The sequence below is a fragment of the Typha angustifolia genome, chromosome 14 (genome assembly GCF_048772165.1).
Source record: "Typha angustifolia cultivar Huaian chromosome 14, ASM4877216v1, whole genome shotgun sequence".
In the NCBI taxonomy this organism is placed as follows: domain Eukaryota; kingdom Viridiplantae; phylum Streptophyta; class Magnoliopsida; order Poales; family Typhaceae; genus Typha; species Typha angustifolia.
Window position 1 is genome coordinate 11,672,484 of NC_133252.1, and position 16,341 is coordinate 11,688,824.

The window sequence follows — 16,341 nt, forward strand, 5'->3', positions numbered from 1 at the left end:
AGGACGGCCTTCACAATGTTAAGAACCACAGGCAAACTTTTCAAACTGTATCCAGTTTTAACGATCAAGAAGAACTTCAATGCAAGGATGTTGTTTCTATAATCAGAAATATACATTTGCCATGAAGTGCTAGTTTCATTCAAAGTGTCTATTCAAGAACAGTGACTGTAAAAAATCTCGTGAATGACTAAAACTTTGATGTAAAACCACTGTCTAAGCTATGCACAATGTCAGAACAATTTGGCTAAGTTTCCAACACAGGGATGTTGTTTCCCTCTTCAGAAATATACCTTCTCCATAAAGTGCTAATTTCATTCAAAGTGTCTCTTCAATACTGTGAATATATACAAAATCTCCTGCACGACCAACACTTTTCTGTAGGATCACTGTTTAATCTATATACACGTGAAAACAATTTGGCCAAATTCCTTTGGCCCCTGTTACAACATATTTCCATGCAAGGACCTCTATCAGAGTTTATAACATTGGCTTGGCAATGCTTTAACATCTGTTCAGGAAGTTTAATGTTGTACAGATTCAATCTTGTCAAGAGCCTTTAGCACTCATTTGTCACAAATAGAAGCACCTACCTTATTGCCTAAAAGAAAATGTGATTACTTGGATATTAAGATATCTGAATGACGTAAAGATCACCAAAGACCATGTTGTCATCCTTCATGCTAAGTTGCTAACCACAAAAACAAGTTCCCTGTGCGTTCCCATCATAATACATACAGCATAGTATAGTCACAACACAGCTCATATATAACACGGTAGAAATTTGACCAATACATCTATGTCATTCTCCTCATATTATAGTCTCCCTCTCATTCCTAAAAGAGGTTCAAGTGGATTAATAAACACAGTACTATATTATATAGAAAATTAGCAATATATATCAAAGCCTGAGAATATTATTAATAAACAAGAAATAGTCTGACAGTAAAAACTAGAAGCAGAAACCTATATTTCATCAAAATGAGATGCAGAAATGAGAAATCCAACAAAAAGAAACAGCAATGCCCTGAAGTACATACACAGGGGGTATTGGACCCTCGTAAGCAAATGTAGACATGCCCTGCCTCTGCTTATGCTTGGGATTAGCAGTACATAGCACATAAACTCTGCCTCGACGTTTAACTGTCCTACAAAACTCGCAGAGCTTCTTCACTGATGACCTCACCTTCATTGCTGTTTAAGAAAAAGTGACCAAAGGATAGATATCAAGAGAAACATAAGTATAAGATTGAACTAATATCCTTAAATCAGCGTATCCGGGAAACCAGAATGAATCAATTAACCTTCTTTCCATGTACTTATTAATTCAAACGTTATCTCTCATACAAAAAAGAAAGTAAAGAAATCCAACAAGAAAATAAAACAAGCGAGGAGATTTCCAAGAACTCTTCCACCACTCCACTCTGCTCTAATTCTATATCCCAAATTGCAGTAACCAGTAACATTTTCTAGTCAAATCATACGGATTCCAATTGTCTAATCATATCCGATACTAAATTTCAAGAAAAAAAGATCGAAATGAGAAGGTAGTATAACTTCCGAGCTGCTAACAAAACCATAAAAAATCCCCCAAAAAAACGAAAGAGAAAAAGAATTAGTAGTACCTAACGAAAGCAACGTGTTTGTCAAAATGCCACAACTACTACGCAATCATTTAAAAGGATTGAAGTAGGAATCACTACCTTCTTAGTTCAAGCAACAGAGCTCTATGCAGGCGATGCGAGAGAGGAAAATTTGATGAAATCGAGACAACAACGTTCTAGGGTTAGATGACGAGTTAATCTCGGGGGTGAATTTATCGGGTACGTGTCTAATATCCGCATCCGGTGGATTCGGGTAAAGGTACAGATTTAGCATTCGCATCCATTCTTTCTAATTATCCGGATGCGGGTAAAGTGCAGGACTCGCTTTGAATTTGGCAAAACTATAAGGATTAAAGTGCATTGTTTTCAAAAAAAGAGAAAAAAGCGAAGTTGGTGTCGAAGAACGTGATCGACTTCGAGGTGCGTATCCGCAGGAGCAGGTTAAGAGCCGTTACAGTCTTCAAATGGGACAAAAGTTTCCGCGCGAGATAAATGCACGGATAACTTTAATAATTATCGTGAAGGATAGCTCGAGTAAGAGCATTTCTCAACTTATCTTACGTGCAATCCGCATAGAATAGAAGGCTATGATCGCGTGCATGGGATTACGAACGGTTGATTCGCAAAGTGGCATATAAAATGTTATGGAGAACTTTCCGACGCGATCGGTGCCTCGGGATTCGGGAAGAGGAAACGGGGGAGACGAGCGAGCGCTTGACATATGCAGATCAGTACCTCTATTTTGCGAAACTTCTCTCACATTTCATGGGAACCAAGCTTGGTAATTATCAAAAAGATGAATTCAAGGACTAATTTGAAAAATTATAAATTACAAGGACTGAAGCAGTATTTTGACCTTTTCCAGTTTGACCCATAAAGCCTCAAATTAATTGTTGCTTCATCTGTTTCTCCCCCCTGTATCCTCTCTCTCGAGAAGGCGACGAGGAGAAGAAGTAACGCTCGATAGATCGATTTAAGGGAAGGGAAAAGTAGAGATTGCACGAAATATGTGTGGGATCTTCGCGTACTTGAACTATAACGTGGCGAGGGAGAGGAGGTACATCCTCGAGGTCCTCCTTAACGGTCTTCGCCGCCTCGAGTACAGGGGATACGACTCCTCCGGCATCGCCATCGACGCCGATCGGGTGATGCCGGATAAGGAAGGCAGCAGCGGGCCTCCGCCGTACGAGGCGGCGTCGCCCCTCGTGTTCCGGCAGGAAGGCAAGATCGAATCCCTCGTCGGATCCGTGTACTCAGGTGAATGGGGAATACCTAGAGGTGTTTGTTGGTTTGATTTGGATTCGCGCTCTTAGGAAAAATTCGATTTTTAGAAGTTCCGAATTTTGAAAGTTGGCATTTTTTTTTTGTCATCAGAATCTCTATTTTTTTTCCCCTGAACGTAGAATTGGGTGGTAATGCCACAGAGATGTTTGAAAATTTTTGAGCTGAGTTTTGATGGATAACTATGGATATAATGGAGAATATAATTGTGGACAGGAGTTCGAGATAGTTGTGCTTGATGCGGTCCACCTAGTTGGATTGCTTTGGGTTGAGGATCCCTAACTCATTTTGATGCATTTTCTCCATTAGTTTCTTTACTTAAGAAATGCCTGCACGCAGCGGAGCTTTGAACTTACAAACCAAATTCCACCTTATGATTTGTTTCAAAATCTGTAACATTAATTGTCATGCTGGAATTTTTTTTCTTCATTTTACTTGTCATAAATGATATGAATCATATCTTATTGAGAATAAAGTAAATATTATGTGCTAGTTGTTTCTTTGGGAAATGTCTATTTACTCATGTGCTTCTTGTATTTCTCCTCTTTTTCATTTTCTAACAATATAAGTTCGTTACATTTTACAGAGGTTGATGCAATCGATCTAAACCTGGAAGAACCATTTCTTGTCCATGCTGGAATTGCACACACACGATGGGCTACTCATGGTGTGCCTTCTCCAAGAAATAGTCACCCACAATCATCGGGTGCATGGGATGAATTCTTGGTTGTTCACAATGGTATCATTACTAATTATGAGGTTTGTTTAATTGCTTGAGTTCTCTCTTATATCAAATTATCAATCATAGTAAATACTTGATCTGTACATAGTCATTATAAGAGATTGTATAAGACAAATAAGCATCACTTTCTGTCATTAGATTCATTTGGTCTCTGATATATTTGTCATGGGAACTTTCAAATTTTATTGTGTGTGTCATATATTATTACCATAAGAAGTTATGCAAAGTCTTTCTAAACATATGCTGCTCTCCATTTTCTCTCAGGTTCTAAAGGAGACTTTAATTCGTCATGGATTTACCTTTGAGTCAGAAACTGATACAGAAGTCATTCCTAAGCTTGCAAAGTTTGTGTTTGATAAGGCCCGTGATGCAGAAGGTATTTATTACTTGTTTTCTGCAGTTTTGTGGGAAGCTGTAGCCAAAAGTTATGGCTCTGTCAAACTAATATATGGTTGCTTTATGTGTGCATATGCCCTTTGAATTTTGGTATATTTTAAAGGAGAGTTTTTAGACTGATCAAAATTCAGCATGATGCAAACCAGCCTACAACTATAGGCTTAGCAGTGCAAAAAATGACATGGATAGGGAAGCTACAGTAAGATTTAGGTAAAGAGACATGTAGATGCCTCATTATCTAAATTCTGTATAGTTTACCAATCTGACAAATCACTATAGTTTTTTATTATTGTAAAATTATAAAATTGCCCTGTGCATATAAAGCACTGCTTGATTGGTATCACTGCTCTTGTTAGAATCTAATCATTTTCAACAATTTTAGTTTGGTTAACAAGATTTATGGAAAGAAAATAGTAATGGATTGAATAACATTTTTCCTCTTCTTATTTTGGTTTGAAATTTCACCCTAGACAGAGCAGTGCCAGTCAAAACTCAATGAAAACTAAAGACAAAACTTAACTACGTTAAGCCAAAATCAGCAACATTTCTGGTTTTGATATTTATTTTGGACCACAATAGACTAAAACTATTTTATTTGGCCTAAAATATTCATTTTTTCTAGGGGTCAAAACTGAAACTGGAACTTAGAATAATTATCCGAGAGGTTCTATGCATACCATTGCACATGCATGCTTTACATTCTTTTGTATATTCATGTACATTTCTGTGATACTATGTTACAGCAGGTCAGTAGTTCATACTTAATGCATGAAACTAAGCACACAAATTATCTCCTTTGTGACCCCTTTTAACTTGGACATTGTTAAATAATAAATACTTTGGCTTGAAAGTTGAAACACTTCCATGCATTGTTAATGTAAGGCAATTTATTCTACTAACTTAGATTATTGTGTTTTGGATATTTGGATCTGAATCAGAGCTAACATTGACTCTATTCTTGACCATCTTCACATGTAACTCTTTGCAGGCACAGTAACTTTCAGTCAAGTTGTTATAGAAGTCATGAGGCAGCTTGAAGGAGCATATGCACTTATATTTAAAAGTCCACATTATCCCAATGAGTTAATTGCTTGCAAGCGAGGCAGCACACTGATACTGGGTGTCAAAGTAAGTTATTCAAATTATGAATATCATCTGTTCATCTATTTATATACGCACAGCGACGCAGGCATACTGGAGATTGATAGATAGTGTTGGACCAGTTGAATCCAAGGTCCTCTTGTCAAGAGGCCAGAGGTTCTTGAAAGATTTAGCTAATGGTTTCTTGTAAAGAGACTAGATGCTAAACTGGTAAAAGAAGTATCAACATGGTTATTTATAAGTCCTATCCTGTTTCATGATACTGACCTTGTGCTGATTGTAAAAAATTTGCAGACTACATTATGAGTTTTATCAGAGCTTATATATCGTACTACTAAAAGTTGGTTATATCAAACTTGAGATTTAATTTCTCAAAAAGCTTGAGATTTGGTGCTTTGGCTGCACGTTCTCCTCTAATGATCATTAGTATAGATATGTATTGCATGAGTTCTCTGTGGGTGTTGGAGTTGTAATTTTCTGATAGTCCTTGAACTTTACCTTGGTGTTGCATATGATTGATTCGATTCTTAAAATTGTCAATTTTCAGGAACTTAGTGGGGAACATGACGGGAAACTATTTCATGATGTTAAGGCCCTGACAACAAATGGGAAGCCAAAAGAGCTTTTCTTTTCCAGTGATTTATGTGCTATTGTTGAACATACTAAGAATTACTTGGCCATTGAAGATAATGAAGTAGTTCACATCAAGGTATTATTTTATTTCTTAATGTAACTTGTCCAATTATATATTATGATTAATCTTTGCTTCTGTCATCAAGCTGACAACATGGTCTGGATTTTCAATTTTTCCTATTTATTATTCCAAACCTTTTGTATGATTCTTTTGCAACACTTGCAGTTAATATCTTAACTTAAGTATCTCATCGACAACCAAAAATTATGATTTTACCAGGACGGTAGTGTGTCAATCCTCAAGTTTGACTATGGTAAAGAGAAGCCAGCATCAGTGCAGCGAGCTTTATCTTTTCTTGAGATGGAGGTTGAGCAAATAAAGAAGGGCAACTATGATCATTTTATGCAAAAAGAAATCCATGAGCAACCACATTCTTTGACTACAACAATGCGGGGAAGACTTAAGGACAATGATGTTGTTCTGGGTGGGCTGAAGGATCACATGAAAACAATTAGACACAGCAGAAGGATCATATTTATTGGATGTGGTACAAGTTATAATGCAGCCCTATCTGCAAGACCATTTCTGGAAGAGTTATCTGGTAAGTTGAACTGACATCTGATCATTTTGGATAATCAGATAAATATACCCTGATAAATTATTACCTTATATTGATATACAAGGTATTCCTGTTACAATGGAGCTTGCAAGCGACTTACTGGACAGACCAGGTCCAATATATAGAGAAGACACTGCAGTTTTTGTTAGTCAGTCTGGGGAGACTGCAGACACACTACTTGCTCTCGATTATGCATTAGAAAATGGGGCATTGTGTGTTGGCATAACAAATACTGTCGGAAGTACATTAGCTAGGAAAACACATTGTGGTGTTCATATAAATGCAGGTTGTGAGATAGGTGTTGCTAGTACTAAGGTAAGACTTTGTTTCCATTTTTGCTATTAATCGGACTATCTAGTGCTCTGGTTTATGATGGTACTTGTCATGATTTTTCAGGCGTACACAAGTCAAATAGTAGTTATGGCCATGATGGCATTGGCTATTGGAGCTGACAGAATATCTACTCAAGCTAGAAGAGAAGCTATTATTACCGGTCTTCCAGTCCTACCGAGTATGGTTTTGTGAGACACACATCAGACTGAATAAATTTGAGATGCAGGATAGATTTTAAGAAAACCTTGTTCTCCAATACAATGATTCATAAATGATTGATCTTTCTAAACATATTTCTTTGTAGGCAAAGTAAGTGAGGTCTTGAAACTTGATGGTGAAATGAAAGATCTTGCTGAATCACTGATGGACACACAATCACTCCTTGTATTTGGACGAGGTTACAACTATGCTACTGCCCTGGAGGGTGCTTTAAAAGTGAAAGAAGTGGCACTCATGCACAGTGAAGGTATGCTTGCCGGTGAAATGAAACATGGACCATTGGCTCTAGTTGATGAAACTCTTCCTATCATTGTCATTGCCACACGTGATGCTTGTTTCAGGTCAGTTTCTTTTGAAAGTAAACAGAGTCACGATTACTTTGCAGATTACCATTTTCTTAAATATCGTCTATTTTTTTATCCAACAGTAAACAACAGTCCGTGATTCAGCAACTTCATGCTCGTAAAGGACGTCTGATTGTCATGTGCTCAAAGGGAGATGCCTCATCTGTATGCCCCAGTGGATCTTGCAGAGTTATTGAAGTCCCCCAAGTTGCAGATTGCCTTCAACCAGTAATCAATATAATACCATTGCAGGTATACTGAAGATTTTCCCTTTCTTTTCTTTTTTACTTTTTTCCTTTTAGCTTTTTACATGCTTTGGATAAGTTTCTCCAGTGACAGCTACTTCAGTTTCTGCAGCTTAATATTTACTCGTCTTCTTGAGTGCATGTATTGACTAATATACTGCTCTATTATTCTGCAGTTATTAGCATACCACCTCACAGTTCTTCGCGGATATGACGTCGACCAACCAAGGAATCTTGCAAAGAGTGTGACCACACAGTAAAATTAAGGAAATTCTGGGTTTTTTCTCTGAAGTTCTTTCATGACCATCCTTTTCTTTTCTTTTTTGTTTCTGCTTTTGGATCGCAGAGTTAAGGTTCCTCACGATGTAACTAGTTATGTAGTCTGCTAGCTTGGAGCGCAGATATCTTTTACTTTTGTTATGTTCGAAAATTTAAATTTTCTGATATCTGAAACTAACGTGTTTCTTGAACCTATTTCTCGATTAAATGAAAATCTTGCTCAACCTATAGAAGAGTCTGACGAATTGCACTGGCATAGCTTGTTCAGGAGTTGTATTTATTTCATCTTTTATGCATGATGAAACGAGTGGGTGGTCGTTTGCAGGAAGAAATACCTTCAACTAGAATTCTAATAAAGACATAGTTAAATGGTCGGCAAATTTAAGATTCTTCTCTTAAGTTCTAAATATATATTATTCAAACATACATATATAGATAATGCACATTATAACACATGCACAGATGATATATAGCATATGGAATCTCTTATATAAGTTTATGAATAAATCTTACCACCCAAATGGATTAGGTCTCTGAATTCTAAATGAAACAAATGTTGAGAATTTTAGCAGTAGCTTTTATAAGCATAGTTCTAAAGGGTAGCATTTCTTTATAATATTATTGGGCTGAGTAATATACTAGGGTGTGATAAATAATAATAGTAGGTGTTAAATATAATCCTATGTAAATTTATAGTAATTGATCATTATAAAGGATAATATATTTTTATTATAATCGAAAACTTATTGACTCCAGTATAACGATATCTCGGGTCTGTGTCAGTGTGTGGGTGTCGGGCCGCTACCGAGGCAACCGATATATCGGCCCCTTAAACCCTTCCTACCTTCCTCTTCCACGAACGCACAAGCCCTAATTAAAAGCCCTCGGAGTTCGCCTATGCTCATACCACCGGTCGGAAAGTAGAAACTGTATCGAAACGAAGAAGAGCATCACTATGCCGAGCTTTCCTCAACCGGGGGAAGTCACCATCTGCGAAATTAATCGCGATCTCAGTACTAATTCTTCTTTCCTACTGGAATTTTTGTTTGGTACCGAATGATTTCTTAGTCTGGGTGCCAATATGTTGCATTTCCTCCGTCTTTTCCGCAGTTACTGCAGAAAGCCTCTCAGATGATCGAGCCAAAGGCGCTTATGGCGAAGTTCTCGTGAGTTTGCTTGAAATCGAATTGCTTAATCCGTTGTTTCAGTTTCTTCGTATCAAGATCTCTTTTTTAGTGTGATATATACCCACTTAACAGACGTTGTTAGGTGATCCAGGTTGCAAAATTTTGTAAGATAATGATGGAAAGAATGATACTTATTTCTTTTGTATTTGTCGTCTCTTACGTTTATTCAGGGGATGGTTTTTAGTCCGGTACCGTTCCAGCCGGATCTTCTTCTCCCCCCTCGTGGACAAGTTGCAGAAGAGGAATTAACGGAGAGCATATCTGAAAGGGGTTTAGCTGGTTTAAAAGCAACCATAACTGAATCCATCAAGAAAATATTCTTTCCTATAGATAATGTAAGTTGTTTGTGTTGTCTTTGGCATAATATCACACATCTAAATTTGGCGTAGTGATTGTTGGGTGAGTGATTTACTTGATTGCCGTGAAATTATATTAGCAACACAAGTGACATGCTTGTGTTGCTTTTACTTTCTGTACTTCTAATGGATTGATTGTATTATTGTATCTTCTTGTGTGGCTTGTGGTCTTTTCGGTTCATGTAATATTAAGGAAATGAATGAGGAACTAAAATAACAGAGAAGGATGACACTGAATATTTATTTGCATGGGCTTATAAGTTCGTAGCACTCATGCACGTTTTCATTTTGAGTTTTTGACCTCTTGCTTGAATTAAAGGAAAAGCAAATAGAGAGAGAGACAGTGCTGCTTGGATTTTGGTCCGTTTTCCTATATACTGTGAAATTGGCGTAAAGGACATTATGGTACCCATCTATATTGAACGTTAAATTGACACAAACATAATAAAGATTCTGAATATGCTTGCTCTACAATAGGAAGGTGGGTCTAACAATACTACAATAATATGCTCACTCTACAGTAGGATGGTGGGTCATAGTATTGTTAAGGTAGGTAGCAGCATCTGAATTATAGATCCTGTTGTCCTTGGCTTCCAGTTGCTAGCAGATAATGCAATCTAAGGAGTATAGTCTGTGATATGCACTTGAAAAATTAGAGATTTTTGTATGTTTCTTCTGTTTTTTTAGGAAACTGTGACAATTTTTAATTTTATAGTATTTCCATTTTCTATTGCCATCAATATTTTATTAGAAGTTCTGGTACTGTAATGTTTTCTCATGCATATTTTCAAGGTACTACTGCAAACATATTGTTTATTTATAGATTGCTATGAGACTCATACTACATGTGCTTGAGATGTTCATCAGAACTGAGGTTTGTGTAATTTGTACTGTTGTAATACGGATGTTGGAGTATTTGTACCTTATACTGCATTACTGTTAGTACCTGTATCTTAATTAGTTAAATGATAGATGATTAGAACAGTATTATGGAGTAGAAGCTTTCTCTTTTTTCACGAATTGCTTTCTACAGTTGAACAACCTGACAGAAGTTAGTACTCAAGGTGTAACTTGGCATCAACATAAACACTGTTTAGCATTTATATCTGAACCAAGCCAAGTCACAATACGTGATTATGAGGATTCAGGTAAGTGATGTTCTTGAACTTTTCTTGTTTGATACCATGATAGCTGCAGGTGCATGATATGATCCTAGTTATAAAAAAAAAGTTCTGCAGTTCTAATTTGTGGAGTGTCTTGACTTAAAAATTTGTGATTTTTCTTTTGATTAGATGGTAAAGATCCATGCATTTTAATGAGCGAATGCCAAAGGGATGTTAAAGCTCTTGAGTGGAGGCCCAACAGTGGCAAGATGCTCGCAGTTGGTTGCAGGTAAACATTACCTTTTTAAATTTTAGTCTTGCCTCATGTACATGATAATTTTTAATTTGGAATTACTAACATTTTTTGTGTTCATTTTTTTTTTTCTTTTTCAAGGGGCGGAATCTGTATCTGGTCTGCATCTTACCCAGGCAATTCTGCATCTGTAAGATCTGGAACTGCTTCATCCCTTGGTACTGTTTCTAGAGGCTCTGGAGTTCGTTGGATCCTGGTGGATTTTTTTCAAAGCCCTAGTGGTGAACCAGTTAGTTCACTCTGCTGGAATCCTGATGGAAGATATCCTGTTCTACTATTAATAACTGACGTACTTATGAATTCATGCATTTGTTCCTTTCTATACTTCACCTCAAAGCTGCAAAATCTTTCTTTAAGGCAAATGTAAGCAGTTTTGATACTGGTATGCTAGATTTAAGATAGAAAATCTCAGAAGGCTTGATGTAGCTGCAAAACCTCTATGAAACTTCATTTGGCAATATATGTTCAACATGTGTTAAAATACTTCATATATATTGTAAGTTATCAATTGCTCACAATGTAGTTGTTTGTAATTTGGAAATTGTTTTACACTTAACACATCTTCACATATTTGGCATCTGCCTCACATGACAGTTCATCATTCACAATATGGGATGTTGCTCAAGGTATGATGAATCTTTTTCTTGCTAATTTGTCAAATTGTCACTTCCTATTTTAATTAGAAAGGGAAGCATTAGATATATCCTTAAAGCCTTCTCTATAACTTATTGTTATTCCTGTGCTTTTTATTTTCACACTACTCATCAAATTATCTGACTTCAATGTGTAGTGTGAAAAACATAAAACTGGTAGCTAAAGCTTCTCTAGGACAAGATTTAGTTGTAGTACAGAGACACGAGGCCGGGCATTGGAATGAACATTGGAAATAGGTCGCTTGATTAGAGTTTCATTTTTAAGCTTTAAAATTGAAACCTAATTTATTCCCTTTGAGTCAGCTAGAATTTCAGCGAATTTCACGTATCTTACTCATAAATGCTAGATGTATGAATTCCAACCCTTATGCCTGAAATCATGTGAAATGGTGGCACCAACTACCAATACTCTTATCTCCATGTCATGTGTGGCCTCATGCCAACTGACATGGTTATCAAGTGGTAGTCTTTTCTGGAAGTTGTGCCTGATGTTCCCAATTTATATATACAATCACCAATTATTTTGAAGTTTTGAATCTTGTGATGTAAATGCAACATATATGTCATCTAGAGATTCATCCTGCAAATGGAGCACTTTCAATGGCAGGAGCTTCTCACTGACTAAGCAGATGATAGGTGATATTTCGATGTGGTTGAGTTGATCTTGTATTGACACTACGCTTGGGCAAGGCCATTATTTTAATGGCATATTCTTTCTTGTATTTATTTGTTATATACTTATATTTGCTGTTATAATAGATTTACCTTCCCTACCAGTGTCAACTAAGTTCAGATTGGCAAATAGTTTTACTTGTATTCTTGAGCATTTCACTTGCCTGCATACTTATAGGGTGAGCAATGCTGAATTTTGTATTTGGTGATTTGTATTTTTTCGCATCAAATGTCAAATGGCTTCTTGTGTAGTTTCTATACTCGACTATTGTCTATTTATACCTCATAAAGTTTTATCCTACAGGTCTGGGAACTCCTATTCGACGTGGATTAAGCACTATATCAACTCTGAAGTGGTCACCTAGGGGAGATTATTTTTTAACAGCAAAATTGTATGGTTAAGGTCCATTAAATTGTGTTCATCATATCCTTAGTTAAGAGTCTAGAATTTAATGATTTATTTTCTTCCTACTCTTTTCTGCAGCGACGGAACATTTTACCTGTGGGAGACAAACACATGGACTTCAGAACGTTGGTCTTCAACTGGAGGATACATTACTGTAAGTGATACATCTGGAGACAAATAGATCTTGGTGGAATGCCTTACAGGAGCTGTATTTATTATCTGCAAAATGGAACATTGTTTAGGAACAACAATAACTGATATTTTTTTTTTATGTCAGTACTTCTCCAGAATCCTTCACCGGATTATTTAGTATAGGAAAGTCAAACAATTTTTTTTGTCATAATTTAACAGGGAGCAACATGGGACCCCGAAGGGCGTATGATATTGATATCATTTTCTGACTCTACCACACTAGGTTCACTTCATTTTGCATCAAGGCCACCTTCGTTAGGTATGTTAGTCAATGTGTTAAGATGTTTTAGTTTACATTTATATTCAGAGTATTTCTAGCTTCAAAGTAACCTTTTGTAAGACTTAGTTTAACTTGGACACTATTTTCATTCTATTTGGTAGTCTCCATGCTATATTGGCATTTGCATATACATGTATATGCATGCACAACATGTATATATTCTTCATGCATGCATCTGTGTTCAGTTTGATTTCAGTATTATAATTCCTTCATAAACCTATTCATATTTCATTTAATTCTGTTGGTAGAAATGGGGAAACAAACACATTTCTTGGCAGTAAATAGTTCCCACAGATCACTATTGGATACTAGTATTTACCTTTAAACTAAATTTATTCTTAAAACATATTTAACTTATTAATTGGAAGTACCTTCTGCGCATGTTTCGGTAATGCTCCTGTTGTATGCCCTGGTGTAAGTTTCAGCATGCAAGGCTATCATTCTATTAAAGGATGCGATTTGACCTGCTGAACAGCTGTACTCTGTATGCTATACTATCTTTGTAATATACTGTCCTCTAACCGTCAATCCCCCAATGACAGGTCTCATGTTCTTCTGTTTACTTTGAGAAACATAGATCTTTTCTCCTTTTTTTTTTCTATTTGACTTTGTTTGTGTAGTTTCAGATTACACTTTTCTTTTAAGTTGCTTAAGTTATGGTCTTTTGCAATATTTTGGTTAACTATTCATTTTCTTTTAGTGAGAATAAGTCCCACCTAGTAAAAGCTTTTGTTTCAGTGAGCACTTGGTAAATACTGTTAGTAAGATACAAAATACTCTGAACATTTTCCTGCACAAGTTCAGTTAAAGAAACATCAACCTTATTTCTTGTCTATAATATATATTGATGCTGTTGATATAAGTGATAATTCAATAAGATAGATAAGCTTCATGAAGTGATATCCACTTCCTAAGGATACATTTCTAAAGAGGTGGAACTTAAGAAACGAAACAAATTGTACTTCAAGTTTAATCTATGTTCGCATTGGTTTTCTGAAGATATGATCTGTTCTTTGTTTGACCTAAACAAATTTTCTTACTTTCTTGTCTCTGGTCTATTATGGTGCTGATGATATATTTTGGCATTGTTTATGTAATTGACTTCAGATGCCCATCTTCTACCAGTCGAATTGCCAGAAATTTCCTCTGTGACTGGCAGGTAAAATTTCACTATAGTTTTATGTCAAAGTAACATTCTCTCTCTGGCCTTCTCGAAAGATTAATCTGTGACCATATTCACTGTTTGAAAATTTGGAGCTCCTCAATTTGAGTTGCTTTTATCTAACTTCTTAATTGTTCCAAAACATCAAATATTGGAAGAAATAATTGAGCAGAGTTTTGTGCATGAAGTACCAAAAAGGGTAAAATAAGGAAAAGAAATCAATGTAAAATTTTATAACCTTAAAATTATTGAGCAAAAGGAAGTGGCTGGCCTATACACTAATGTAAATGTGAATCCTCAGAATCCTTAAAGTGCTGAATCGCACATATGCTTCATATGCAATAGATGTTTTGTCCACCCAGACTGATGAAATGGAATCTCCCTCCGCCCCCCCCCCCCCCCCCCCCCCAAAAAAAAAGATCCTCACCACCACCTACACACACCACCCCTCCTAAACTAGCGCTTTAAGAGTGAGGCAGACTCACGATTATGTATTTGGGGTTGTTCTGAATTTTCAATTCTAGCAGACTCCATATATTCATGCATCTCATATTGTTTTAATTGCATTGGTTAGCTGCGGAATCGAGAAAATAGCTTGGGATGCTTCAGGAGAACGATTGGCTTTGTCATATAAAGGTGGTCATGAAATGTACTTTGGTCTCATTGCAGTATATGACATTAGGAAGGCGCCACTTGTATCAGCATCATTAGTGTCAGTTTCTCTACTTTCTGCCTCACCATTATTTTCCTTTTTTGTTCATTGAAGGTGTTTATCAATTTTGTTATCTGGTATCATGCCTGTGAGTTCTTTTTTTTTAAAAAAAATTCCCTTGATTTGATGCAGTGGGTTCATTAGAGGGCCTGGAGAAAAGGCAAAGCCACTTGCATTTTCCTTCCACAACAAATTCAAACAAGGACCGTTGTTATCTGTGGTAACAAATGATTAAGCCTTCAATTACCGATAGATCGTTTATATGGATAAAACATTCTTAGTTATAAGTCACTCTGGCATTTTGGCTCGACTCTCGTGCAGTGTTGGAGCAGTGGCTGGTGTTGTACATACCCCCTCATCTTTCGTTCACATGTACTTCTTTAATCAAGGTGACCACCCATCATCAAGATGCAGCAAATCAATTTTCACCCAGTACCCTCTTTCTTTATGTTCAGTTTGGATTCATAACTTGTACGATTGAAAGCTAGCTGATTTTATCTGCAACTTGTTTGTGCATTTGTTAGCAGAAAATGGGTTGTGTCTCCAATGGAATGATCTACAAGATGGCCAGCTGATTCTTGCAAGTTCCCTACAGTGAACAGGACTACTACACATAGGTTTCATCCCTAGAACTGAGTTCATATTTGCAAAGTAATAGAAGAGCCTCTTGGTGGATGGACTTTCAGGAGAAGGTTACTTATTTGTTCTCTCTCTCTTCTTTTTTTGGATCAGTTATGGTCTTGTTAATGAACTGACATAGTCAAGATGAATAGTTTTGGCATATGATTGCATGTTATATTTTATATTGTTCTACTCAATGGAGTTCAACATTAATTAAATTATGGAGAAGAAATTTAGAACCTAAAAGGTTTTAGAGTAAGTCTAAGATTGAATGTGGAATTTGATTTAGTAGATTGGAAACCATATACTAATGTAAGAATGATGTTTGATATACATGAAGTACATAAGAGGAAATATGTCCATTAATTCTTGGATCTATACTTAAATAGGAAGGGGAGATTGACAAGAACATTGCATATAGAATGTGAGCAAAATGGTTAAAATGAAATAAAAACAGAACTCTGTAACCTAGTACTGCTCTTTTATGAAAAAAAGAAAAGAAAAGAAATTATGCTAGATCTAATAATTGAATTTTGTTTTAAAATTGTTTGTTAGTTTCATATTATGTTGATTTTCTTTCCTTGTCGTATATCAATCATGTGGTGGAATACTATCTTTCCCTTTACAGAGCATTAAAAGGCACTTGAAATGGGGTCCCATTCATGTCCAATAAAGATAAAGAGGGATGAATCGAAGGCGTGAAACCTTTCCAATCATGTATCAAAAATTTTGTGCAAGACTTCTTTAGAGAGTTATGCTTAATGTCTTATCCCAGCCGCACCATATGTTGGTTTTCTTATGATTCTTTCAAGGGTTCTTTTTTCAAATGATTCTTTTAGCATTTCTCTTCATGATCTCTTTCTGAGGCGAGCTTAACCTCAGTATCTTGT

At 36.2% G+C, this 16,341-nt stretch overlaps 2 protein-coding genes across 4 annotated transcripts; both read left to right on the forward strand.

Moving 5' to 3' along the window:
• The first annotated feature begins 2,473 nt into the window (after nt 1-2,473).
• Nucleotides 2,474-7,989, forward strand: LOC140775450 (glutamine--fructose-6-phosphate aminotransferase [isomerizing] 1-like). The gene is made up of 11 exons (XM_073118748.1): nt 2,474-2,858; nt 3,469-3,641; nt 3,889-4,000; nt 5,009-5,148; nt 5,669-5,830; nt 6,035-6,356; nt 6,439-6,689; nt 6,771-6,885; nt 7,012-7,267; nt 7,354-7,522; nt 7,692-7,989. The coding sequence occupies exons 1-11, from the start codon at nt 2,609-2,611 to the stop codon at nt 7,773-7,775; spliced, it is 2,034 nt and encodes a 677-aa protein (XP_072974849.1). The 5' UTR covers nt 2,474-2,608; the 3' UTR covers nt 7,776-7,989.
• Nucleotides 7,990-8,595: 606 nt separating this feature from the next.
• On the forward strand, nt 8,596-16,281 carry LOC140775453 (aladin). 3 transcript variants are annotated; one of them, XR_012106751.1, is made up of 16 exons: nt 8,598-8,807; nt 8,905-8,960; nt 9,152-9,316; nt 10,371-10,485; nt 10,630-10,729; nt 10,835-11,014; nt 11,321-11,379; nt 12,383-12,470; nt 12,563-12,638; nt 12,836-12,935; nt 14,064-14,115; nt 14,693-14,830; nt 14,963-15,050; nt 15,152-15,219; nt 15,358-15,522; nt 16,080-16,281. XR_012106751.1 is itself a non-coding variant. In XM_073118751.1 (15 exons), exons 1-14 carry the CDS (start codon nt 8,750-8,752, stop codon nt 15,212-15,214), a joined length of 1,338 nt encoding a protein of 445 aa, XP_072974852.1. In that variant the 5' UTR covers nt 8,596-8,749; the 3' UTR covers nt 15,215-15,219; nt 15,355-15,646. The 3 variants fall into 3 exon arrangements, 2 of the variants coding, with proteins under 2 accessions (XP_072974852.1, XP_072974851.1); XM_073118751.1 differs by lacking the exon at nt 16,080-16,281 and having other exon boundaries at nt 8,596-8,807; nt 15,355-15,646; XM_073118750.1 differs by lacking the exon at nt 16,080-16,281 and having other exon boundaries at nt 15,358-15,646.
• The last annotated feature ends 60 nt before the right edge of the window (nt 16,282-16,341 follow it).